Source organism: Nyctereutes procyonoides, unplaced genomic scaffold (assembly GCF_905146905.1).
Source record: "Nyctereutes procyonoides isolate TBG_1078 unplaced genomic scaffold, NYPRO_anot_genome, whole genome shotgun sequence".
Taxonomy (NCBI): Eukaryota; Metazoa; Chordata; class Mammalia; order Carnivora; family Canidae; genus Nyctereutes; species Nyctereutes procyonoides.
Genome location: NW_026575160.1, coordinates 29,826,336 through 29,854,112, shown reverse-complemented (window position 1 = coordinate 29,854,112; position 27,777 = coordinate 29,826,336). Strand labels below are relative to the sequence as shown.

General features: G+C 38.6%; 1 protein-coding gene across 10 annotated transcripts in view; it reads right to left on the bottom strand.

Annotated features, from left to right (window-relative positions):
- Positions 1-27,777, bottom strand: part of ST7 (suppression of tumorigenicity 7) — a 240,472-nt gene that overhangs the window by 81,887 nt on the left and 130,808 nt on the right. For 8 of the 10 annotated variants that reach the window (XR_008663026.1, XM_055314566.1, XM_055314565.1 and 5 more), the window contains 7 exons: positions 24,789-24,948; positions 15,556-15,610; positions 14,794-14,909; positions 13,199-13,274; positions 10,961-11,029; positions 8,855-9,009; positions 6,528-6,625 (listed from right to left, as the gene is read on the bottom strand). Coding sequence is in view for 9 of the 10 variants with exons in the window: in XM_055314566.1 (XP_055170541.1) it covers positions 6,528-6,625; positions 8,855-9,009; positions 10,961-11,029; positions 13,199-13,274; positions 14,794-14,909; positions 15,556-15,610; positions 24,789-24,948 (729 nt within the window). In the remaining variant the exon portion in view is untranslated. The remainder of the gene's footprint in view (positions 1-6,527; positions 6,626-8,854; positions 9,010-10,960; positions 11,030-13,198; positions 13,275-14,793; positions 14,910-15,555; positions 15,611-24,788; positions 24,949-27,777) is intronic. The other 2 variants (XM_055314568.1, XM_055314567.1) reach the window with 1 other exon arrangement.

Genomic DNA, 27,777 nt, shown 5'->3' with positions numbered 1-27,777 from the left:
TACAGCATTTGCTTTCAAGATTCATTTCTTTCTTTATTTGTAAGTTCAGCAAAGACAGAATCTAGAAACATGCCAACAATCACCACAGGAACACTCACTAGGAATGAACATATTTCATTGTACAATTTGTTTTTAGTTCAATGATTTATCTGGTTCTCTTAAGAGCCTGAAAGCAACTGTGCTCAACCTGGTTGCCTGAAGGTATTAAAATACTACTCTTGGGATCCCTGGGTGGCGCAGCGGTTTGGCGCCAGCCTTTGGCACAGGGCGCGATCCTGGAGACCCGGGATCGAATCCCACATCGGGCTCCCGCTGCATGGAGCCTGCTTCTCCATCTGCCTGTCTCTGCCTCTCTCTCTCTCTCTCTCTGTGACTATCATAAATAAATAAAAATTAGAAAAAATAAAATACTACTCTTCCCATGCCCCGCCCCCACATAATGTTACTTTACTTCTTTCAACAATCAACTAACCATCATCTAAATTTATTCATCAGCCAAGTTATCCACAGTAACTCATGACACTTTTAAGGGGGGGGAAAAAGAGGGATATTGATAGAGGGAAATAATATGTCTTGCTGAATAGAAAGATAAAAGAAAGGAACAAAACTAGAATTTAAGATTCAGGAAAATGATAAAAGAGAATAGAAATTAACTCCAAAAATACTCATTTAAAGTCTTCCTCCTAGAAAGTTTTTTTCCAAAAAATTGTTTTATGCAATAAAAACAGAATTTCTGTTACAGAATATTCCCTAAAATGAGATTTTAAAACAACTTGGGAATGGCATAGTAGTTCTCTTTTACAAATCACTGATTTTATGAAGGTTTTTCTTCATGATCATAAGTAGGCAAAAATGCAAATCAACAGTCCTTAATGCTCCAAAGGCTTTGATTAGTCCCAGAGGTGTATATTTTCTAAAGTATGCTTTCAACAGAAGTGCTACTCTTCACAAATCATCTAAAGGGCATCCTCTTACTATTAGTGCTGTTAAATTAATCCTCAAAAGTCAATTGCTCACACCATAGGATACCACTAATGACCTAAAAGGGATATATAATGAACATCTATAATAATTTTCTAAATATAAGTCATTTGAATTTACATTAATTTAAAAATAATGTTACTTCCCTAGGGAATGTACATGCATAGTAATAAACAAGTCACAGGTTTGTTTTAAGCTCAAATTTTAGGTAGGTGGATTTTTTTTTCTTTGATATCCACATTTCTATCCTATTTTTAGAGAGACTGAAAGTATATACAGAATACCTATATTTTGCTTTTATAGAATATGACCTGGTATTGTGGATGGCACTATGTCCTCCCAAAAGAAATTTTAAAGTCCTAACCCCTGGATTCTGTGAATGTGACTTTATTTGGAAACAGGGTCTTTGTGGATGTAACCAATTAAGGTGAGGTCATATATCCAATTCTAAATCCAACATGAGTGGTGTCCTTACAAGAAGATGGAAATTTGACCACAAAGACCCAGATATACAGCAAGAAAGAATGCCACGTGAAGGCAGAGGCAGAGATTGGAGTGATATGCCTACAAGTCAAGGAACGCCAAGGATGGCTGGCAAGAACGGACTCTTTCCTAGAGCCTTTACAGGGAGTATGGCCCCGCCCACACCTTGGTTTCAGACTTTCTGGTCTTCATGACTGTGAGAGAATACACTTCTGTTCTTTAAGCCACCAAGTTTGGGGTACTTTCCTATGGATTGTGACACTCTAGGAGAACGAAGAGAAGCCTGGTCTCCTAAAAAGCAAGTAAATAAAATGTTTCAAGAAGGTTGTGATGATCTGTGTCAAATGAGAGGCCAAGCTATTGAAAGAGGCAGTGCTGCAGAAAGAGTGAAAGAAGAATGAGGGAGAATGACACAGAGATCTGCAGAAAACTACAAAAGAGAGGGGAAACAGGTGATAAAGTCTGAGGGCCTATGGTCGACTGTCAAAGGAGCTGTGGATTTTAGGGAAGAAAGGCAAAAAGTGGTGTGGAATCATGCACAAGGGGCAAGGAAGGTCACTACCCCACCTCAGGCCCTCATGTTCTCCCCCTCTCTCTCCTCACTCCAAACACAATCCCACCGAAATGTTCAAGTTCATCTACTCTTCATGCCCTGGAGTATCTCTTTGGGTAATCCCATCTAAGACAAACAGCTCCCAAACCAGCCTGGTCCCAGGAACTGATCAATTCTAGGGATGTTTTAGAACAATGTGCTCGGGACGCCTGGATGGCTCAGTGGTTGAGCGTCTGCCTTTGGCCCAGGGCATGATCCTGGTCCCGGGATCGAGTCCCACACATTGGGCTCCTGATAGGAGCCCTCTGCCTCTGTGTGTGTGTGTGTGTGTGTGTGTGTGTGTGTCTCGTGAATAAATAAATAAAATCTTAAAAAAAAAAAAAGAACACTGTGCTCACAGTAGGAGCTCAGACTACCAACAGTAAGACTGAATAAAAACCCAATGTCTGCCCCAAAACAGATCCACTCACTTTAGGATTCTCCAAGTCAGTGGTTCTTAATGGGAATGATTTTGCCCCCCAGGAGATATCTAGGGATATTTTTAGTTGTCACACTGGAGAGTAACAAGGGGGCAGGTTGCTATGGTATCTGGTGGGTAGAGGCCAGGCATGCTGCTAAATACCCTACAAGGCACAGAATATCCACAACAAAAACTTACAGGCCTAAAATGTCAATTGAACAAAGACTGAGAAGCCCTACTCTAGACCAAATGACCTGGAGCAAGAGGAGCTCTTAGGTTCTTTCCTATGGGCAAGCAATCCCATCCGTGCCAGTTTCTCTACGATAGTTCTGACAGGGTATGGCTAAGGGGCCAGACCAAACAGTCAGCCTTATGAATTCCATTCCAAATCTACTCAAATAGGGCCAGGAAAACTAGGGGTGTGGGGTGTGGGGGGGGGGGGACAACAACAAAAGTTGAGGTTAGCTAAAAAGTAAAAAGTTAAAAAGAAAGAAGAAATTGTGTCCTATATCAAATGTTAAAGAGGCAAGATTAAAATTAGAACAAAAGACTTTTCTTTAAACTTAAAAAAGCAGAAAATGCAACTCTTTTCATTTTGAATAATAAATAATACCATATAGTAAAATTCAAAAGCCAGCATGCTCTCTGGCAGCTCTACCCACTGCCAAAAACATTCCTTCAATAAGGTGCTTCCATATTCTTGACTGCAAAAGGAAGCTAATTAGTTTTTTTTTTTTGAGAAAACATCTTGAGACTTCAAAGTAATTAATCTGTTGTTTTTATTTTTTTTATATTAATGTGCTGCTTTTAAAGTGAGAAGCCATGAATCTTGACATTAAGGAACTTCCGCGTTCTCACTTCATTAATATTTTACTCACAGTATCAATATTTTATTAGATCCATAATCATCTACAGTTGGCCTTCCCAGAATTCCCATTCGTTCTCTTTCAGGCTATCTCACCAATTAACAGTTTTCCCTTCCTGAAGGGATTTCCAGGGAATTGTTTTTGAGGAGTGTACTACTTTCTACAGGGAAGGCATTCTGACTCTACCATTTCTGGTTCCACCTTAAAATCCGCTCCAGGAAGGTTTCAACCAATGCACAGAGGGTGGGACTACTGTGTCTTAAGGAGAAATTAGATCCTCCTGCCTTAATGCTTCATCAGCAAGGCTGCCTGGAATCCAGCGTGTGTTTTATCAGGGGAAACCTTTGCAGCAAGATGGTTTATGTGCATATTATTAAGGCAGTAAACCCCCACTGAAGTTCCCATTTATGTGTGACCCCTGACCTGGGAAGAGTCAGGTCTGACCATCAATTGTCTCCCACCAGGCTGAAACCAGATGCAGCTTCAATAGACAGAGAGGTCCTCAACCTCCGCTCCTCCGTTCAGGTGCCAGGAGTTTGTAAAGAAAAGAGCACTATGAATATTTCTCTTAGAAACACATCTACACAATGTCCCACAGTGTCCCTCCCAGGACTGGTACAAGAGTAGGGCCCATATCTACTGGATGCTCTATACACCCAGTTAAAAGGCAACATGTATTGGTATTCCAGTAACACAACAGATTTTTTTTTTAAGGAAAGTAACCCAAGAAATACATATATAAATACAGATACACATGTACATATATCTCTGTGTGTGTGTGTGTGTGTGTGTACAGAGAGAAAAAGAGATTGCTTGACTTACTGTTAGATAAATTCAAGAAAAAAAATCAGAAATATCTCAAAATGTCCATCAGGGGAATGGTCAAGCAAATTACATCATACTTACATAATGGAGGAAAAAAGAGGGGAAAAAAAATGTAAGCCTGTCTATCATATGCTAAGTGTGTTCGTATTATTTTATTTCACTCTCCTCATTTTTCCATCAATTACCCTATTAGGTAAGAGTCACTAACCACAATTTACAAAAGACCAATGAAAAGCCCGTAAAAGAAGGCAGTTGCCCTGGGTCACAGAGCTAGTAAAGAGCAAAGCTGAGACTCACATCTAAGTTTTCTTACTCTGCCCAGCGCTTATTCTTGCTCTCTGCATCCCAGATTTTCCTCCCAAGATCTATATTTGGACTAAGTCAAATAAATGGAATTGTAAATATAAAATAATGTTAAAGGACAGCCCAGGTGGCTCAGCGGTTTAGCGCCGCCTCTGGCCCAGGGTGTGATCCTGGAGACCCGGGATCGAGTCCCACGTCGGGCTTCCTGTGTGGAGCCTGCTTCTCGCTCTGCCTGTGTCTCTGCCTCTCTCTGTGTGTCTCTCATGAATAAATGAATAAATAAAATATTTTAAAAATAAAATAAAATAATGTTAAATAAAAGTCAAACCATAGCATAGCTGTATGGGTTTTAATCATGTGAAACCGTATATGCACGTACTACAACTGATGACCATCGGAATGAGACTGACAGAAAAAACTGGAATTAAAATCACCCCAATTCGTTTCTCCTATGAAGTTGCTTCAGCATATAGTAAAGAAAATCACCAATATCTGCTCCTCCGTGCATGCCCATCCCAAGCTAAACTAAGGTGAAGATGAGGCGATAAATTTAAAACGCCTTGTTAGAAGGCTGAATGTGGCTGGGCCAGTTGAAGATAAATATCCCATCCTTCATAAAATTTTCAACTCTTTCAGAGACAAACAAACTGACTGGTTGATTTTTTACACTAGGTCAAAAGATGAAATTTCTCTGCAACTTAAAAAGCTTTGAGAGCAAGTTCATGTCTCTACAGAACTCTCCTTTTATAAAAATTAGCACTTATACTATATAACAAACATTCTTAAAATTCTTCCTCCAACCAAAAGAACTTAATCCTGGGACAACCCCTTTGCAGTGGCTTTGCCCATGAAGCATCTATCACCTTCAGTCAAACAGAATTATCTTGGAATCTCCCTCCTCTTGTTCCTCTCCTCGGGTTTGGGGGGTATCATGCTGCTTTATGGAGGAGCCAGACCCAGGCACAGATCCCACTCGACCTCCACATTATGCTGTAAGTTGCAGAAATAACTAGGGGTGGGCCTGGAGTGCAGCCGCCCCATGCCAGAGCCACTGGGAATTTATATGAATAACTGCCCTTCCAGGGATAAACTGACAAAAGGCTCACTAGGTTTACACAGTCCTGTTCTCAGACCCAAAAGCTGAGAACTGGGCAAGATGCCACTTTTATCTTGCCCCTTGGTTCTTTCAATTTTATAAGAGGAGGTTATCTGTGTCTCCTGACTTCGGGAAGACAGTAGATGCATGAAATGTTGGCAAAAGTTTTCTGAAATTGTTTTTAAAAAGAAAATGGTTTATAAATACAATTCCCATTGGTGTCCATTTCTTTATGAAAAAATAAATATTTTAGGAAATGTGGAAGTCAAAGTTCCTCTATCGGTTTGCCTAAAAACCACCGTTTTATCGAGTAATAACCTCCCTTAGTTCCCTTTCATTTTAAAACTCTTAGCTATTTCCTCTCTTCTTCTGTTGACTACTACTAATAAAATATCCTGATTCAAGAATCTAGGAAAATGCTTGAAATGACTTCAATCAGATTAGATCATACTATTATTAAACTTGAGGGGAGCAATTAGATCCACAGTTCAAATCTTCCTAACACCATACACACACAAAAAGTCAGTTAGCTAAAATGGCTGATGTCATTCTTGGCTTCTGGCTACAGCTCCAGAGGTTTTATTACCAGGACATGTACTGACACTTCCTTAAATATGCCAGTCACTCTATGGAAAGCTCTGCATATATTATCTCATTTAATCTTCACGACAATCCTAAGCAGTCATTATTTTTGTTATTAATATTGTTACTGTTAAAGTTCTCACTATCTATTCCCATTTTATAGATGAGGAAGCAGGCGCAGAGCAGTGAGTCACTTGCCCAACCAAGATCACTCATCTAATACACTGGGAGCTAGAGCTGAATCCCAGACTGGCCGGCTCCAGCACCCACGGGACCACCGCACCATCACTGGTGCTCTCTGCTAAAGGCTATTCAGTCGGCTCCTCCTCTCTAAGTCAGGTGCATTGCTACTGTTCCCAAACACAAATTCAAACTCACATCTCTCATCATTTTCACTGCTTCCCTGGTCCTCCCGAGTCTTCTGGCACACATTGCTAGCCTTCTTTTGATGTAGACCAAGACATTGGTATCTCGTCCTGAAGAAGGAAATATAAAATACCAAAATTTAAAAATACAAAAGCTTTCAGTTGAGTAGCAAGAAAAAATACAAAGGCCCATTTGCCATGCCCTTAAAGGAAAACCTCAGAGAGAACAGAGTGCTCCTCTGGCTTTTTCTTACTGCCAGGAGCACTGACAGTAACTGTGCTAATAGTAAAATATATACAGTGTAGTCAAGGTGCTTAGATTTCCAAAGGTCAATTCATGTGACTGATTACCTAATCCATGCCTTTGAATCAGGATGTTGAATATTTGATAAATAAAATCATCTGCCACAAAGTGCTGGGAAAATGAACATACCCACAATGAATGTGGTTTATAAGCAAGAATTCCATATTCTTCAAATCTGCATGCTTTTGGTGGAGATGCAAAGAGGTGAATCTCAGGTTGCATCTTGATGAACTATTTTTTTTCCTTCTTGACATTAAAGTCTGGAGAAGCCTCATCTTGAACTCCTGTTTTATATTATTCTTCCTCTAACACCAGTGACATCATAATCATCTCCAGGTCCCTGAAGCAGTGTATTTTAGATGGCAATATAACACATTCCAGATATGACAATAGAGTACGCAACAAAATGAAAACTACCCTAGTGTTAGAGAAAGCACTGACAAGCTAACTGGTTATAATAATAGTCACTAAAATGGCTCTTAAAAAGTACATTAACGACTTCTCATCTTAATCTTTTATTTAATTATATGTCTTTTTGGATATGTTTCTAGACCAGTGAGAACATGCATGCATTTAATCCTCAATAAAATTACCATGTTTTAGAAAAATATGACACACCTGTTATAGATTAAGTACATGTATAATATGCAGCTATTAAAAGATGTTAAGACCCAAGTCCTAACATTTCAAGTTTTAAACAATGAGAACAAGATGTGTGCTGAAAATCTGCCAAGTGCCTACAAATTATTTTAAAGATGTGATTATATTTTTTGGATAGATTTAGGCAATAGGTTGAAAGGATTTAATTTACAGAAGAAAAGAAATAAAGAAAATTTCTAAAGTTATAGATAATGTAATTTTATGTGTTAATTCTCATTTAGTTCACAAAATAGATATTACTATACAATGCCTACAAAATTCATTTTAAAAAAAGGCAAGATACAGATGTGATTAGAGATTTGATTAACATACATACTGCAGAATGCAAATAAAATTCATGTATTATTATGTTGTGTGGGCATACTCATGTATATACACAAAGATCAAGGATCTCACTGTACCTTAGTCCTAAGGACTAATGCACTCAGTCTCTGCACCAAATCCAAGTTTAGCACTAAAATTCAATTTTATAATCTCAAATACGAAGGAGATGCAGTCCTACTCTCCAAGATGCAGGTGGGAAAAATGAGGTGAGAAATTCTACCCGAAGGAAACAACCTGAAGTCTGAATGGACAATGGAAGGATTATTACATTTCTACTTAAACAATCAAAAATCTGACAAGTCAGAGGCTCCAGGTATTCCAGAAATGATTTTGTTGTCTTGTTTTTATACCCTTCCCCAAAAATATCAACTGATCCTCTGTTTACTAAAGTGAAAGACCTCATTTTAAACAGGAATTTTAAATAAAAGCAGTCACTATTTTTAATATAAAAAAGATAAATAAGTAGAAACTCAGCTTTTTTAATCTCTGGAAGCCAATACAAATGAGCTAAATACTGAGATAATCACCAATAACCGTGATTTTCTTAGTTGTCCTATTTAAACCCATGCTGCAGAAGACTTGTAAGAGAAAATCTTGGATTACATTAACACGAATTTAAGTCCTGTTTCCCAAGTAGGCCTTATCTAACTTATGGGGCAGAGAAATAACTAATAAACAGAAATACATAAGAATTCTGAGGAGAAAAAAGATTACCATCAAAGCTTATTACCACTTATTTCTGGAGTTAAGAATCTAAAGACTAGGAAAGAGAATCTGAAAATGAATGTGAACAGTAATGAAGCTATAAATTAATAATGCAATGTGCTCTTATGGGAAGGAAAAAAAATTAATAGAAAGGAAAAAGGAAGGAAAGAAAAAGAAAAGAAAGAAAGAAAGAAAGAAAGAAAAAGAGAAAGAAAAAAAAGAAAGAGAAAAACTAGTATTTACTCTCATCTATGAGAATCACATTTTGAACTGGCCTGAACCTCTCGTTCTGATTAATCATGTCACAGTTCTGACCCCCCAACACGTCAGCCTGGAGAAAGCCTTACTATGTTGGGCTTCGTACTGGGACCCGTGATGCTGTAGCTGCTGCGAACGCCGATAACAGCCGTCTCCAGCCTTCAGGGCCTGCTTGAACAGCTTTTCTGCTTCAGCAATGGTCGTTGCTTCCTCTTCAGCCAAGAGAATATAAGCAGTCGCACACCTGTCCATTCAGATAATAGCCACCATCAATTACAAATCCAAGGACACCGTAGCAGCTGTAGGAGTGCATGCAGAAGGGCAAGGAGTTATGCCAAAACATGCAGAGTGGCCAACTGGTTCATGCACCCCTGGTTTGTAGTTGTTGACACAAAAATAATGACACAAAAGAAATGTCTCTATTTTAGCTTGAAAGGTAGGATGTGTAGTGTTAGGAACGTGGGGCTCACAAAGGGACTCTGCCCCTTATTAGTGTATCACTTTGGGCAAGTTATTACTCTGCCTCCCTGCTGGAGCACGACATGGAATCTAACTGTTCACAGTGTTGTTGCGAAGGTTAAGTAAGGTGATGCATGTGAAGTGCTTAGTACAGTAGCTGGCATGGGGTCCACACTCAGTAAGCGTCAACTGACGTAGGCAATGACGATAGCTGTTGTGGAAGATCTCCTTCCAGCTCTCAAGGTTTGAGAGCCCTACAGAAAGTTTCCTTCTATTTACTAAACACGAATTCTTTCCAGTCTAAAGATTTCTTCAGAATGATAAGTTCATTAAATCAGATCAGTTACTCATTTTAAAAAAAACAACAACAAACAAACAAACAAAAAAAAAACAGCGCTTCACCATCTCATTATAGTCAGCACTGATTTTCTGGTCAGAGAACACTAGAAGAACCTACAGGTAAGGTTATTTCTGCAGAGCTCAAAATCTGATTCCGCCTCAGCAGTGAACAAGAGTTCATTCATCTCACGCCTTTCACAGTAAGAGCTACCACCTGTTGCTTAGTATACGGTAAGCACTGTACCAGGCACTTAACATATATCGTCTCATTTAATCCTTTCAACAACCTCTAAGGTAGGAAGCCAGAAAGGATAAGCAGTTAACTAACAAACAAGGGGAACTCTTGGAAATCTCAACCGTCCCAATCATATCAGAACTACCCAACCGCCAGAGAAAGGGAATGTAACAGGAAACGGTGAGGCCGGGGCAGACCATACAGGTCCCGATCTGCACGGATCCCTTTGCTTCCCTTCTTCTCCACCACCTCTCTTGTGGTCATTTCCCTACTTATCAGAATCTCCATCAGACCACAAGAGAGAAAATAAACAGAGAGTGAAACCAAATGTTACTTTTACTGCTCATAAACTACGGCAGCCCAGCTAGGAAAAGGAGGCTGAACTTACAGCTAATGGGAGGTTTGGGGTTACCAGTCAATCTTAGCCTTGGGGAGGGGTCTTGTCAATTCTTTAGTCAATCCCTCTAATTTCATGCAGGACTGATCAATGGGGCTTTAAACATAATGTAGTGCTGTAGGGAGAAACAATGCCCAGAAAAAATGCTGTAAAACCAATTACTACGGAGGGCAGCAGATATATGGCTCAGAAAGAACAATCATGATGCAGAAACTGCCCAGCGATTCACTGGAGAAAACTGGGACACGCATCAGGAAGCAACATTTAAGGCTTCAGATGCTGACATACAAATATGGGTCAAGGGTAATGAAGTGAAAATTGAGACTATAATACTGAGTGGTAGATATAGTATCAGAGGAATTAGCTGTAAGATTATAGTCAGTGGGCTGGGAATTCAAGACAGGTTAGGGCAAGTTGCTTGCTTTATTTATTTATATTTCAAACAGTATTCTTAGGAGGAGAGGCAGAGTAGCACTACTAGCCAAGAAAACATATATCTATGTGGAAAGTCATGAGTCTGGGGTAGAAACATGCTAAGAGCTTGTGAGTGAAGGAGAAAGGAAAGAGCAATAGAAGTGCTAATGGTTGGGGAGTACAGAACGACTGCTCAGCTCGATGGAAGATATAGATGATGCATCCTTGTCACAACACAGTACACATACAGAAGCAAGAAAGTATGGTGATGGGGGTGTCAACCATCCAGATATCTGCTAGAAGAAGTCTCATTTGGTTAGAAGTAGGGCACCCGACAGGTTCTTGACTTACTTTGGTAACAATTTTATCTCCCAGATGGTAGAGGAAGCAATTAGGGGAACTTCAACTCTGGACCTAATTCTGACCAAGAAGAAAAAAATAGTTGGTGAAATGGAAATTGATAGGAACATTCAGAGAGAGTTACTATGTCATTTTGGAGTTCAGGGTAATCAAAGAGGGTAAGGTGGACTTTCAAAAACTTCAAAGAAAAGAGGTATGATTCAATGGCATGAGACTCCGAAGGAAAAAAAAAATTGTGTAAGAGGGTTGGGCAGCTTCCAAATGTCCAGCTGTAACCGCAGTCACAAATGAGCCTCTCAGGAAGAAAAGAGGGGTGACAATAGAGTAACCAATACGGCTGCACAGAGATCTCTCACAAGGTCAGATTTTTAAAGGACATGTAAAAAAAGATGGAAAGAAGGCATGTAATGAAGGACTACAAGAGAGTGGAATGAGCTAGTAAGAGTAATGTCAGGAGAGCTAAAACTCCAAATTAGCTGAGGCTTGCAAAGCAAAATAAAGACAAAACAACATGCCAGAGACAACCATCTATTTATTCCCCGTTTTTAAATTATGTTTAAAGCCCTATTACCACCCCCATTTCTCTATGACCACGGCAAAAATAAATAAGCAAAAAAGACAAACAACACAACAACCACATCAAAACAAGAAAAGTTTATAGTTAGTAGCAGCAGATAATAGAGAGAAAGCAAAACTCTCTAACTCCTATATTTTTCCCTGGCTTCTCTATCAAGGAGCATGATGGTCAGGCTGAAAAAGGGAGAAGAAATTAAACTCTAATGTGGGTAAAAAGATGTAAGATAGCAAATAACTGATCTATTTTAAATGAAATACTGTACTGGGCTGGGCAAATCCCAGGAAGCCAACAGACCCCATAGGCAGGCCATGGAAGTGCTCTCTGTGGATAGTTAAGGAATCACAAAGAATGGACAGGTGCTAGAAGAATGAGATGACAAATGCAATAAAAATGTTCAAAAAGGGAAGAAGGGAGACTTCCCAAACTACAGAACAGTGACCGGGAAAGATATTCTAATGGATTATTAAAGGGATGGGCTCCAAGCATTTTTAAAAGAGAGTAGTGAACACTAGAAGCTAGCTTCAACTCAGTAAGAATAAATAAACCAGGTTGTGCTAGCTTAATTTACTTTAAAGAATTTTGCTGCACAGTAAAGATCCACAGCTACAACTGGCATTCTTAAGATCAAAATGCAGAAATATGAGCTGAATACAGTGCAACTTGGGTGGCTTAGTAATTGGCTGAACAATACCGAAGGATGAGGAGTCATGAAGACATGAACCTGGAGGATAGTTTGTATGTCACGTCACAGGGCTCTATCCCTGATCCTGACATGTTTATCAGAAACATGGATGACACACAGAAGGCAGGCATATCAAATTTGTAGATGACAAGAAACTGGAAAATAAATATGTTGTATGGACAGAATCAGAAACCAAATAGATCAACAGGTTACAATGGCAGGATTTCCAACTCTCGAGTGAATCTTGTTTCTAAGACCTCCGAAGAAGATTCTGTAACCTTCTTCAAAAAAAAAATCATAAAATAGTTTAACAATGACCACTTGGCAGGGAGAGTGTCGAGGTGATTCAAGCACCAGATGGGTGGTTGAGCTAAATGACCTTTAAGGTCTCTGCCAACCCTGAGATTTTATGACTCCAGTTTTAAGAACCTTTCCCGTTTTCTGAGATCTCCAGAAGATATTTCTCAGGCTTCCTTGGTAACCCAAAGCATGTTTGACAACACTAAAGGCAGCATTTCTTCTTATCTTTGTCTTGATCTTGAAATACTTTTAAAGTGTAATTTTTTTTCACCTTGTGTTTTTGTTATCTTTTCCCCAGTAGCTCTACCTAAAAACTGTGATGGCACAGAGGAGCATTCTACATCTGAAAAAAAATCTCCCCATCAATATGTTTTAGATATGTCAAGAACCGTATTTGTTTTAGGTCTTTACAGTATCCCACAGGTAGTCCTTAAAGGGCTAGCTAGCCCTTGGAGGCTGTTTACGTTAGGGTCATAACAAAGCCACTAAACTGCTCTCTAAGAGGACTAAACCCACCATCACAAAAAAAAAAAAATTTGACAAATTAATAACCCCCTCCAAACAATTCTCAAGTCCAAATGCATAATTTCATGTAAGTATCCCATCCATGAATACATTCCGCAAAGGATAAGGTTTTCTTTTTTAAAAGCAAGAGTTTCCCCCCACTTACTCATTTATCTCTAAGGCTTCATGAGCTGCAGAAATCCTAGCTTGGGGGTTTCTCTCTCTCCAGGCTTTCTGCATTACTGTTTTAGAAAAAGAGAAAAAAGCAAGTCCATCAATACACATAATTTGGAAGACTCAACACAGGACAATAGTTAAATAAATAGCTTTCAGCCTGAATACAAGACAGTATTTCACTTACTAAGATCAGCCCAAATCTCCAAAGTCACACAAATACTCTCTAATTTGCTATTCTCGTGTCCTTCAGTTGATGATATCAAACCCTTCTTGCGCTCATAAAATTACAGATTTAAATCTTATAGGTTAATCCGTGGTCTATAATTTCAGAGATTTAATCTTGATTAAGATTTTTTTTTTACTGAAGTACTAGTTGATTCACAATGTTACAGTAGTTTCAAGTGTAACATAGTGATTCTCCGAGTCTATATGTTACGCTATGCTCATCACACTGCTTATGGTTTCTTAATCAAGAAAGGAAAAGATATTCTAAGAGAGATTCATTTTTTTTTCTAAGAGAGATTTAATATCTCTTTTGCTCATTAGTGTCATTTGTTGTTAAGACACATATATTATTTTACCTCTTCTGAGATGAGATTGCTAATAATCTCTTCCTTCTACTTAGACACAACATAATTTCTATTGCTTATTTTCTCAAACTCTATAGGCTCTGGGTATTAGGACATTTTAAAACCATTTGAAGAATTAGGAGTTGGGTCAGAAAAAAAGTGCTTTAGCCTTTTGCTTAATATGTCTATCTGTTTCCAAAGTTTGCAGCAAACAGTTTTTATACACACACACACACACACACACACACACATAGTGGAAAGCTCAATGTCTGTAATATTTATTGGACTATGATGTTCCACCATGGCAAAGAGTACCTTTAAAAAAAAAAGTGACAGTCTTCATATTTGTTTTATATATATGTATATATTTGTTTTATATATATTATGTATCTTCTTAGTTTCTTAGGTGTATGTACATATTCCTCTTTTTAAAGATGTTTTTCACCTATTTATTTTAGGTCTGGTAATTTAAAAAATATGAGTGGAATTATTTGGATCTCAAACATTGTGAAATGTATGCCAAACAAAAAAAGCCTTTTCTAGGATGGAAAACAAATATGGATTCCAACAGCTAAAGCCATGCTTCCACTCAATGCTAGTGAACCTATAAATAGGCATACAAATCACTACAATATATTCATTTATCATTTACATTCACTGAATCCCAATTTCTAATTACAGTATCATCAGAGAGACATGACCCTTCATCCTACCTCAAGCAAGGATTCAATTATCTTCATATAAGATTGTTATTTGTTGAAAATGTAAATCCAATGTCAGCATATTTTTCTAAACAGTATTTTAAATTTTAAAAAGAAGACTCATTTCTACATTGATACTTCATTGTGATAAATCCTTTATTTAAGTGTCATAATTCTGGGTTCTACTAGTCAATCTCCAATTTGATATTTTACACATTTGAGTTTTTATACAGCAGATATTCTAAAAGTAGTACTCTTAGTACTTAAACCAAAAAGCCCTCCCACTCAGCAACTATCTAAAAGATTGTCCATACTTGCATCTGCAGGACGCAGGTGGTCTGAGTCACAAGTAAAGAATGTCTGGTGGTCTTGGGCAGAGAGATTCATGTCATAGTAAGTCAAAGGCTCTCGTCCTGTCACCCAAGTATACCTGGTAAAGGGGAAATAGATGGTCAGACACTCTGGGAGAAGAAAGCAAGAGCTACAAAATATTAAGCTGCACAGGAGTTGAACTATAAAACATCAACTGAAACACTAAGGCAGTTTTGCCAACGAATGAACGTTTTTTGTTAATAATCATCCTGTTCTCCCTTTAGGAAGTATATCAGCAGAAAAGAAGGAAACATTTTCCTTTATTTTTTTGTCTAAAAATTTTACTAGTACTAACTAATGAAAACTTTCTCTAATTTATATTATAAATAGACATTTCCCAAAAGCCATGAAAATTCTGATATGCCTAATTGCAAAATTAAATTCCAATGTAACTTTTGTGACATCTTCATACCCACGTACGTTCTAGATAAGCTTCAAAATATTTTGATTGTGTAATGCATAATGAAAAGAGTAACTGTAAATAGAAAATTTCTAAAAACTACACATTTTTACATATTATCCCAATTCCAATCCCAAAAATATTTATAAAACAGAAAAATCAAAACATGTGAGCACTGTATCAAAAAATAGAAGCACTCCCCAGACTCTTACAATGACCCCTAAGTGAACCAGCAAAAACATTTGCTGCTGTCTTTACTCTCTGAACTAGACCCATTTGTTTCCCAAGCTGTCAAAATGCTTACCGATTATATTCAGCACCCCTAAATAAATTTAGTGGATTTCGCCATACTTTGCATTCTGCAACAAAGAGAAATATGAAAATGTTACACATAGTCCAGAGACACTACAAGCTAATTAATTCAGCAAACCACCCTTCCTGGCCATTTGATAAGATAATTTTATTCTCTATCCTCTACATGGGAAGCAACATGGAAAAAACTCTGCGTGGTTAATCAGGAAATAAAGCTCAGGCACCAGGACTTTGGAAAATTTCCCCTAATCTCTCTGGGCCCAAGCTTCCTCATTCGCTAAATCAAGGTACATGCCAAAATCAGCTAGCTAGTTCATAACTTCAATAGTCATCAAGAGATCTAAACAGATTCTATGAATTTATTTCTAAAATTACAGGTAGAAGGTATAGCTAGAAGTAAAACTATTTTCTATTACTCAAAAAAAAAATCTTAAAATAACTTCAAAAGTAAACCTAACTTAAGCTCTAGAGTATAATATGCAAGTGCCCTAGATTTTTATTTAGGGTCTACGTTAATAGTGATCTTGTGATAATTCACCAGACTTCTTTTCACACTGCCATAAAGTAGTAATAAGAAAATTAATAAAGTTATTATTTTAGGGAGAAATGCTATGAAAATAAAGTGTTTTAAAGCCTTAACACTGTTTACTTACATAGATACAGATATTAATCATTATACTAACATTATAATTCTAGCATGGACTAATCGACTATACATCTTTCTTATACAAAGACCACAGAAATTTAGAACCACAGGACTTAAAAAAGTCAATTATTAATTTTTAAGACTGTCTTATAAGTGTATGACTAATAAGCTACAATTCTTAAACAGCCTATGATTAAGACTTTCTACTGATTCAGAATACATTTCTTTGAATGAATAATGTTTTATTAGAAAATAAAATCAGTTAACAGTACTTAAAATATCTCTCTGTGTGTAGTCGGCCAAAATAACACACCCAAAGACATATACACACAAAAGTGAGCAATTACTGCAGAAATCAAAAGAACATTAAAGGCCATGGATGATTCATTAAGATTCTCAGTCCTGTTAAATGCAACATCCATCCTTCCACCCATCCACCCATCGATTCATCCATCCAATGAGCACGGAGGACTCAATGGAGAAAACAAACAAGTAAATCATCTATTACGATACAGCATGAGATTGAAGAACATAAAACACTAGAAAAACACTGTGTGTAATCTCAATATATTCTTGTTAAAATAGTGAACGAAGGGTATACACATAACAGAAAGACATATTTTTATTTAAAGAAGATAAATTTATCTTTAAAGTAGGGCTGGAGCTCGCCTAAAATTTGCTCAATGTTTATAAACATTGCTTTTCTTAAAATAATTACTTTTTTTAAAAAAAAAATGTAAAGGCCCTTGGAGGGGTCACTAATGAACTCCAGATCATGGCCTGAATCACACCAGTGAGCCGAACAACCATGATCGCTGCCCTTTAGGCTATTATAACTCTTAGGTCCTCATCATTCCAACCGTCTTCTCAGAGGATGTCTTTCAAGATCCAAGTGCTCTTCTTCAAAGCTTTATGAATATTGCAAGGTTCGTATTTAGCACATAACAAACATGCACACATATTTATGTATAAAGGATGCTCATGAAAGCATTATTGGCAATAAAGCAGAAGCATTTAGGGATATGCTTCTGCCCTGTTGAATTTTTACCTGAAATCTTAGTAAAAAAGCTCATGGCAAACAATTTGTCTCCAGTGAATACATTACTCTATTTGCCTGGAAGGACAAGCACTGTTCACGTATCAGTTGAAAAATTATAAAGCAAAATGCCTTCAATTAAAATTTCAATTCTATTATATATTGAGACAAATGAAATCGTTTCTAAATAAAAATGACTGCAAAGAGACTTTAGTACGGATACCTAAAGTATTTTTGAGCAGAACCTAAAGATTGAATCTTCAGTTAGGAACTGCCACAAGGTAGCCAGCAGGGGGTGCCACAAACATTTTGAAATTTTTTATAGCTTGTAAAGGGGAACTGAACTTTAAAAAAAGTCACTGTTAACATTAGTGTCATACATGTGGTCTGTGTTCAATTTCTTCAACTATCCCTGAAACTTAAAAAAAAATGAGGATCTAAGTAACTATAACAGACGTAAAATATTCTGAATGAGAAAAAAATACGTGACATAGGACTACATAAGAAATGTCTTCATTAGCTATAGCCTTCAAATGGGGGCAAAACAGAAATGATTTTTTTAGAGAAACAAGTGACTAGAGGTTGAATATGAACCCGTCAAAGTTTTACCTTGAATTACATCATAGCTACGTTAATTTCTTCTTTGCGACTCTGTTTCCTAATCTTACCCCTACTACAAAAACTCTCCCAGTCTGGAATTACTCTAGAGTACATAGCCCATAAATATCAGATTGCCTGATGGTTTTCTGAAAAGGACAGATGTTCTAAGTGCCAAATGTATTAGAATGTGAAGATTTAAGTCAAGAAGTTAAATTCAGATATCCAGAGGGTAAAAGTCTTTCTACATGTGGTCCAGTTTCTTATCTTACTCGTGTCTTTGAGGAATAAATTCTTTTATTTAAGTCAGAATTAAAATTTTACCTCCAAAAGGAAATTTGCCTTCTCCATTAATATCAACAATTTCAGTGCCCTTTAGAGGACCTAAAAGTTGCCAGGGACTCCATCAAGGGCTTGCTGACATTAATATTCAATTAAATATATGCCCCCAGTGCAATAAACTGTCTTATAAATTCCCTCTGTAGCAGCCCACAGAAGAGTCTCTATCTACAAATGTTGAGAAAAATATTCAGACCTCAGCACGCATGCAAGAATGCAGTTCAAGAGGAAGAGGAGCGGGGATCCCTGGGTGGCTCAGCAGTTTAGCGCCTGCCCTCAGCCCAGGGCCTGATCCTGGAGACCCGGATCGAGTCCCACGTCAGGCTTCCTGCATGGGGCCTGCTTCTCCCACTGCCTGGGTCTCTGCCTCTCTCTCTCTCTGTATCTCTCATGAATAAATAAATAAAATCTTTAAAAAAAAGAAAAAAGAGTAAGAGGAGCAATAAATATTGGAATACGACTTGTTTAGTTGCCCAAGTCTGCAGAACAGATACCCCTCTTTGCAGGGGATCTCAATAATAGGATGAGTATAAGTTTTTACGTAGGAGACAAAGAACATAAAAAAAAAAAATGTTTACTGCTACCAAGGACTTCTAAAATCAAGCTCCAGTCTTGTCTTCAGCCTTCTCTCTCACCATTTCCTACTAAAACTTGCCATCCCAGTAATAGTTATTTCATCCCTTTTGTACTCATCCATTCCTCTAGAATGCCCTCCCCACTGCTCACAGGACTGTGTGGTTTAAACATACATAGAATAGCTATTTGCATTAGACCTGGGGCTAGACCCTGGGGGAGGAGGGTCTTATAGCTTTGGAACAAAAATAAAAAGGGCATCCAGCCGAAGAAGCTCTGTAGAAGGAATAATGCACCGACAGAACCACAGATTTCCCTTTGTCACAGTCCTCAAAGAAAAAGAGAACTTAATTCTCAGAAAAACCAAGAGGCTCCAAAGTCACAGGGCTTTTATTCACATGGAAGAAAATATTACTCTATGTCCAATTTCTTCAACTCTGAGAACCTTTCTTTCCTAAAATTAAAAAAAATATATATATATATATGATTATATGTCATATATAAATATATATATGATTATATATATATATATATATATATATATATATATATATATATAATCTTCACTTCCAGGGCCTTAAAATATATGAATTATTCATTCATTCATAGCCCAAGAAGACTTGTTATACTCAAAAGTTACCACCTCTTCCCAGAATCTAAAATCTAATAATGATGGGAATATTATTACAAACAGCTATTAGCCTGATCTTCATTGAGTCTTTCTATCAGAGTTTTTTTTTTTTTTAAGATTTTATTTATTCATGGGACACAGAATGAGAGGCAGAGACACAGGCAGAGGGAGAAGCAGGCTTCTACAGGGGAGCCAAATGTGGGACTCGATCCCAGGACCCCGGGGATCACGCCCTGAGCTGAAGGCAGATGCTCAACCACTGAGCCACCCAGGAGTCCCTCTACGAGAGGCTTTAAAGCTCAAGTCATCTATATTCCTTACATAAGCTAGTGAGAGGCCCCTTTAACAGAAGCTATATAATTTCCCCTATAGTTCAAAATAAATGACATTACAGGCTGGTGTCCAGATTGACCAACAACTATCCACTATATGCAACAGACCTGTTGACCCTGCAACATCATATTTCAAAAAATTCTATGACTTCATCAATCAAATTTTCCACTAGGAAAACAGTTTCAAAAACTCTGGGCAAATGTTAGACACTTTTAACAATACTTTTAAACATTTTGTTCCAAAGTACAACAGAAAAGGGCCCTAGACAGAGTTTCATCAGATGTATTATAACAATCAAGATTAACCCCAAGCCAGTCAATGTCTGACATATGATTCTGACATATATTTATTGGCTTTGATATCTCAGAAATTAATACCCAATTGTCTACTTCATACAAGCTCTTAAACAATCATTAAGAGTAACTATATCACTATCTTAAGTAATCAGACTTTAGCAGTTTTCTTAACTTTTGAAATAATTATTTTGAAAAAAATAGTAGTAGTAAAGGCACAAAGTAACACGTAGGTAGCTTTCAACTCAACAAATGTGTTATTCCCTCAAATTTGACAGAATGAGAATAGTTATAAATAATGATGTTTCAAGACCATTTTTATTGATCTGCTCTATTCAAGATGGTACTCTACTCTCTTCAAGTATTGCTAAGATGACTAAATATTTATTGTATCTCTGATATGGTTCTCATTGATCATTTCTGACCTAAGCCATTCAACTCGATCATACTGTGGAAATGGCGAAATAAGTTTATTAAATAAATGTTCTCCAGGGACTAAAACTGTTTTAGGCATTTTCACCATTCAACTGGAGATCAAATTTCTACTAGAACATAAATTTTAGTGGCAAAAGATTTTAAAAGATGTAATAAGCATTGGCTCAGAAAATCACTTCAACACATACATCGATGTGGTGAGGACAACTGGGTTCCCCTAATTGAGACGATTAAAGAGCAATCCCAGAGGTTCTGGACATGTAGCAATTTGCAGTTTAGCCAAGGGATATATTTGAAATGCAAGCAGCAAAAGGCCTGGGCATAAAAGTGAATCACTGAGCTAATGAGTAAACCTCACTAAACCCACAGCCCTATCTCCATGGGGCTGGGCCATCTTCCCTATCATATTCATAGAAAAGTCAGTTCATCTGGAGGACCCTGCCTGATGGTTGTCCTCTGACTTGCTATTTCATTTATTCCTCAAAGTACTCTGTGAGGTAGATACTGTTGTTATTCCATGTATGCAAATTAAGATACCGAAGAAGGTTAAGTGACTCACCCAAGGTCACACACTGTTAAGTGATGGAGCCAAGATTAGGGCCACATCTGTCTGACCCCAGAGCCTAAGCTCTCAACCATCAGCAATCCTACCACTGAGCTGTGTCTAAGTAAGTTTGGCTAATGCCACTTCTGAAATAATATCATGTATGGTAGTATTGGTTTTTAACGAAAGGACTTAATTTACCAGTTTAGTAATTATATTAGTATTGAGTTTATGGACCTCATAGAGGATTTAGACTATATTTTTTAGTTGGTGCTTGAGACTCTGGACTCCAAAGTAAGACTACCTAGGTTACCAGCATGTGACCTCGGAATGACCTTGGGCAGATGACTTAACTTGCCTGCTGTACCTTAGCTTCCTTAACCACACCACAGAGATAATAACAGCATCTGCAGGACGCCTGAGTGGCTCAGTCAGTGAGGCATCTGCCTTTGGCTCAGGTCATGATCTCAGCGTCCCGGGATCAAGCCCCCTATCGGGTTCCCTGCTCAGGGGGAGTCTGCTTTTCCCTCTTCCTCGCCCTCTGCCCCTCTTCTCCCACCCCTGCTAGTGTTCTCTTTCCTTCTGTCTCAAATATATAAAAGTCTTTTAAAAAAATAAGAGCATCTGCTTCTTACATATGTATACATATCTATTATGCACATATATAAGATATACATTAAGACTAAGTGAACCTAAAATGAAATGTTTGAGACAGGAAGGCAAACCTGACTTTGGCAACCTCTGCCTATGTCTCTGCGTCTCTATGTCTCTCATGAATAAATAAACGAAATCTTTAAATAAATAAGTAACTCCCTACACATTATCAGCTCATAAACTGAGTTGAATTAAGAAATCGCAGTGAGAAACATGGTAACATGGCAAATACATCAGCAGGACTTATGAAAAAAATGGTGGGCTAGCTCCCAAATAAAGCAAAACAAGTGAAATATTCATAAATGTTAACCTAAGCCAAACAACCTAAAATTTGGCTAGATTAAGAAGCTGCATAATTGACTACATTTCTTCTCCAATCCACAGACAAGGATTACTACAGATTTTAGAAGAGTCTACACTCAGGCCAGTTTGTACAGAAACAAAAGTTAAACAAGGTAAACAGCCCACCCTGTGACAGTCGCAACCCTCCCACTTCCCATTCCCCACCCCAAATCATCCTTAAGTAGGCCAGGTCTTTCAGCTTTTTTTTTTTATTTTTATTTTTATTTTTATTTTTATTTTTATTTTTATTTTATTTTTTATTTTATTTTATTTTATTTTATTTATTTTATTTTTTTGGTCTTTCAGCTTTTAACCAAAACAAATGATTCCTTAAGAAAAGTCTTATGAACACTATGAGTCCCATACAGATCGATGTTTATAACTGGTATTTTCAGGGATTTTCTAAAGCTTTTTCAACGATTTTTCTCAAATAAGCAATTAAACTGCCTTTCCAATACCCATGGGACTGTTAGCCATGTATTTCACGTAAGACTTAGCGAAAAGCTATCTTATTACTCTCCAAGAAAACCAAAAGATTCACCCTTTTGTTAATAAGGCAACAGCTCTTTTATTATTATTATTATTATTATTATTATTATTATTATTATTAAGGGAATAGGAATTGTTAAATTCCTCTACCTTAAGAAAATGTATTATCGGGACGCCTGGGTGGCTCAGCAGTTGAGTGCCTCCCTTCAGCCCAGGGCACGATCCTGGAGACCCAGGATCGAGTCCCGCATCGGGCTCCCTGCGTGGAGTCTGCTTCTCCCTCTGCCTGTATCTCTGCCTTTCTCTCTCTCTCTGTGACTATCATAAATAAATAAAAATTAAAAACAAAAAACCACAGTCTTAGCCAGGTGAAAACTCAGTCCCTATAAAAGTGGGAATTTCCATGATTATTATTTTTGAATGCAATTTCATAAAGGATTTAGGGCCTTCCTTTTAAAAATGACATAAAAGCACTAAGAATACCATCAAGATTTTATATGGTGCATAAGGCTAACTTCAAGATAGCCATAAAGAGAGAGAGCAAAATAATAGTGGTAGAAGAACTCTTCATTGCATTAGGAATGATGTCAAGAGATTTAAACTGGGTAGAGAATTTTAATGAAAATAAAAATGTACTCGCAATGAAGAATGGCCTCAAATAAGGCTGCTTCCATTTCTAATCTGTTAATTTCCTACAACGTTTTATACCATTCAAAGACTACAGTAACTCTAACCAGACAAGAGGTCTTCACAGACGATGCAAAGTGATGGCAGTCATCCACACTGCTTATAAGATGAGGACTGAATGATCTAGAGCCCCCATTAGAATAATGTGCTACGCTTGTTAGCATAGCGGTTAATGTTTCCCTTTGCTCGGCTCTCTGTTTCTTTCACAAAATGGGTAAGTCCCAGACAATTTTGTTACCTTAGTACCATCTCCCACACGTGTACCCTTTAAGGTGAAATAAATGTGTACCTGGTGGTGCCCACTGCCACCCACAGCTAGCTGGCTGGCAAAGGGCCTAATGAAAGGGCACGAGATCAGTTAACAGGAATAAAATATATGTGCAATGCTCCTTCATGCTTATCACCTGGCTAGACGGTTATGAAATGTGACTGAGTTATCCTAGGAGAAGGAAAAAAAAAAAAAGATCTAATCTAGTTCTTTAATTTCTTCCTCTTCATCCATCAAGCATCAGAACTGGTGCCTTCCCCTTCAAGAAGCAGACTTCTCCCCCCAGTTTGGGTCAGAAACCCCTCCTTTGTTCTCCACAGCATTCTCTGTCCCCCTCATGTAATCAGAGCACTTACCACTATGTCTCCTTCAGCAGACAAGAGGGTTCCATGAGGACAAGGACTTTGGCTTTTTTTGCAATCATCATATTCATAAGAACCTGTATAAGGCCAGGTTCATATTAGGGACCTGGGAAATGTTTACTGAGCCTATAAAGAGACCAAGCTAGGAGATGATACTCCTCCTCCCTCTTCTTCTATGGATGGAGAAATTACAGGCCTTGCATGCAATCATTTGTTCATTCACTGAGCTTCATGATGGAGCAGACACTGTGCTAGAAATACTGCAATACAGCAGTACGCTTAAACATTACAGTGTGATTGGACAAATGTTGCTAGAGATAAAAATGTTACAAGTCAACAAAGGTGGCGAAATATTGTAGAACCTACCAGAGAAGGCTTCCCAAGAGGTAACCCTGGAGCTAGGTTATGAAAGACGGGCAAACGCACGGGAAAGGGAGACAGACTTGTAGGAAGAGGGCCATGAGAAAACATGGCATGGTGAACAACAAATGAAAAGGAGAGGGACACGACTGTGACTGAAGCCAAAGTTGGTGAGACAGGTTGAAAGCAGCTCATGCTATGCTAAGGAATCTGGGCTTTATCTTCAGTGGAGTGGAAACCAAAGCAGCCTTTTAAGCAAAGGAGTGATGGGATCCCACCTAGTTAGACAGAAGGTTCGGCAGTTAGCATGGAAGAGAATGGACACATTCAATAAAGTTCGAGAAACGAGGGACAAGGAGGCTGCAAACTCAGGCTTGGCACACTGACCGAAATAAATGATCCTTAGCTACACCAAAATGGAGAAAAAGTGAAATTAAACAAAACAAAGATTTCCTTTCCCTGTGATAATTATATGCTACTTCCTGGGTAAGAAGCTGTCAACTCCTTGGGAAAATACACTGCATTTTTTTTTCCTCTGGAGACTAGTATTCGAACAACAACATTATTACTGTCTTATAATCATAGTAATTTAGTAAAAGTCAGCAAATCGTGTTCAAACGACAGGACTTTCCATACCTGAGACACTTTGCCTGTTGGAATCGGAGTCCCCATTGCTGGAGTTAGAATTGTTGGAGGAGTTGTTGTCAACCCCACCCAGGAGGGGGCGCAAGTGGCTTACGGAGACTTGTTCAATGAATGATGTTCCGTACTTGCGAAAATACCACCATTCAAATATCTAGAATAGAAAAATAGTAAGCGTGATTATAGTCCTTGTGACTGTTCATGATTTTCGTTCACATACCCAGAAAATCTGTTGCATTTACTAACTGCATCCACCTTACTTAATCTTTTGTTCCAAAAGTTTTACCGAATTTATTCTAAAAATTGAAGAGTTTAATAAAATCAAAACACCAATTACATTTTAAATCCTCAATATAGTTGCCTCCACTTAACACCGGCTTTCAAAGAAAAATCTATAACTATAATCATGGATAAAAGAACACTGTTAAGAGCTGCTCATTTTCTTTTTTTTAAAAAAAATTTTTATTTATTTATTCATGAGATACACAGATAAAGGGAGAGAAAGGCAGAGACACAGGCAGAGGGAGAAGCAAGCCCCATGCAGGGAGCCCAACGTGGGACTCGATCCCAGGTCTCCAGGATCACACCCTGGGCTGAAGGTAGGCGCCAAACCGCTGAGCCACCCACGTATCCCCTCATTTTATTTTCCTCCAAATTCACATAGTATTCTAACAAAATCACCATGGTTGAAAGACAACTCCAGAAATGTATGCAAGTAAGCAAGTTTTAGAAGTATGGCTTATGAAATATTCCAATTCTTGGCACCTTACATTCTGATAAAGCCATACCTGCATAAAATTTTTAAGAGAGGGATCCCTGGGTGGCGCAGCGGTTTGGCGCCTGCCTTTGGCCCAGGGCACAATCCTGAAGACCCAGGATCGAATCCCACGTCGGGCTCCCGGTGCATGGAGCCTGCTTCTCCCTCTGCCTGTGTCTCTGCCTCTCTCTCTCTCTCTCTCTCTCTCTCTCTCTCTGTGACTATCATAAATAAATAAAAATTAAAAAAAAATTTTTAAGAGAGCAAAATTTTGTATTTATTTTAAGAACAAGCATTCCCTTAGAGAAATGCTGGTTTCGCAGAAAGAATGAAAGGCATTCCATTTCTTGTATGGATGGTCCTCCACTACTGAGACCCCGCAAAGTCCCACCTGCTAAGAAGTGCTTTATAAGCACAAGCATCTGTTGAACACCATTAATGTCTCCTCATTCACTAGTTTACCAATTATTATGGACCATGCATTGCAAAGGAGAAAAGAAATGACTTTCATTAATAAAAGGAAAGAAACAGTAATGCTCATGTGACGAGGCTGAAATCGTGACTTCTAAGCACTGGGAAAGCAAGCGGCCTCCCCACCCAAGCCTCCTTCCCTGGCCCCTGAGTCCCTCCAGTGAATACTTTTCCCACCACTGTTCACAGCTGCTCTCTCCCACACTCTTCCTTCTCCTCCCTGCCTCACCTGGGATTTGTTCCTTAAGTAGCCACAAATCACACAGAAGAAAATCAAGAATCAGGTATTTCCCAGAGTCGCATAGGATTAACCGTACTGTATTTTTATAATATACAGAATGCGGAGCTAACATAGAGTGAATTACCTTCATCCTTACCTATTTCTTAAAAACAAGATTTTGTGACCTACCCTGGAATGGATTTGGGGCTGTTATTTAAAAATCAATGTTTTCTCTCTTTTGCTCTACAAAAAAAAAAAAAAAAAGCCTTTTCTTTTCTTTTCTTTTCTTTTCTTTTTAGCCTTTTCTAAGAAAGAACATCTATGAATGGCCATAGGAGCCACTGATCAAACCTAATGTTTCCAATTCTAAGAAAACTTTAATTCCAAAAAGTTACCTCTTCTGACTATATGAATTTTCACTGTGTTAAGACATTCGAGTAATTTCACCGGGCAGACGGGAGAATGTGATATGAAAGCTAAGAAGGGACAGAACTGGTCTACAGCGTTTGGAATACTAGGAGTAAGAGACCTTGCTTGACGCAGGGAGCAAAGTTCAAGAATGGGAAATTTCTAAACCATGAATCCAGGGAGTTTGTAAGCTCAGGCAAGTTATTTCATCTCTTTGAACACCAGTTTCTTCCATCGTAAAGGGGAAATGATATCCATTATCTATCCTCAAGGGTCCTCGATTTTCACAGCCGTTGAAAACACCTAGTTTGACTCCTCGTGTAAAATTGCCAGCTGAGCGCCCACCGCGTGTTTGGTTCTCACAAGCACCAGCAAAGCTGGCATGTATTCTGTGCCGAGGCACGCGGCTCCCGCGCACAGCTCACCTGCCGTCCTGATGCCCCCCTCCCTCGCCAGTCTAGGATTCAGGCCGGTACAGCATCTTCTTGTCCGTTACCAAGTTGTTGGCTCAAAACCCTAGAAATCATTGTGAAAAACGGGTACCGCTCCCCACTCGGCTCTGCCCACCCAACAAAGCCCTTAAGAGATTCGCGGCTTCGCCTTTATTAGACGAGAAGGCAGGCTCCGAGCGACCCAGGAACGCTGGGCCCAGAACTGGCCCTGGCTCTCAATCACCGTGGCGGGAGCCTCTGTTGCCCCAAGCTTTGCTCTGCTTTCTACATCACGCTGCTGGGCACCTGCCAGCCCTTCGTCCATTCATTTAGTCACGTAGCAGGAAGGGCTCCACACCCGGCAAGAGCTGTGCCCCAGGGTTATACAAATGCACACGTGGCCCCTGATACTCCCAGGCCACACCACAGGCCACGGCACCTCTCACAGCCTATACCCATCACAAAACACACCCACACCTACACACGCGCATGCACGCACACAAACACCTTGGAACTCCAGATTTCTCAGTTTCTCCAGAAGAATCACAGAACGTCAGTGCTAAAAGGGACCTCAAAGGACCATGTACAGTGTCCACTTAAAGAAGGAGGAATGACCAAAGTCACACGGCAAGCAAATGAAGTAGCTGCTCAGCCTGAAGCCCCAGTTCTGTGCCACTAATCGCATCGGGGCTCTAC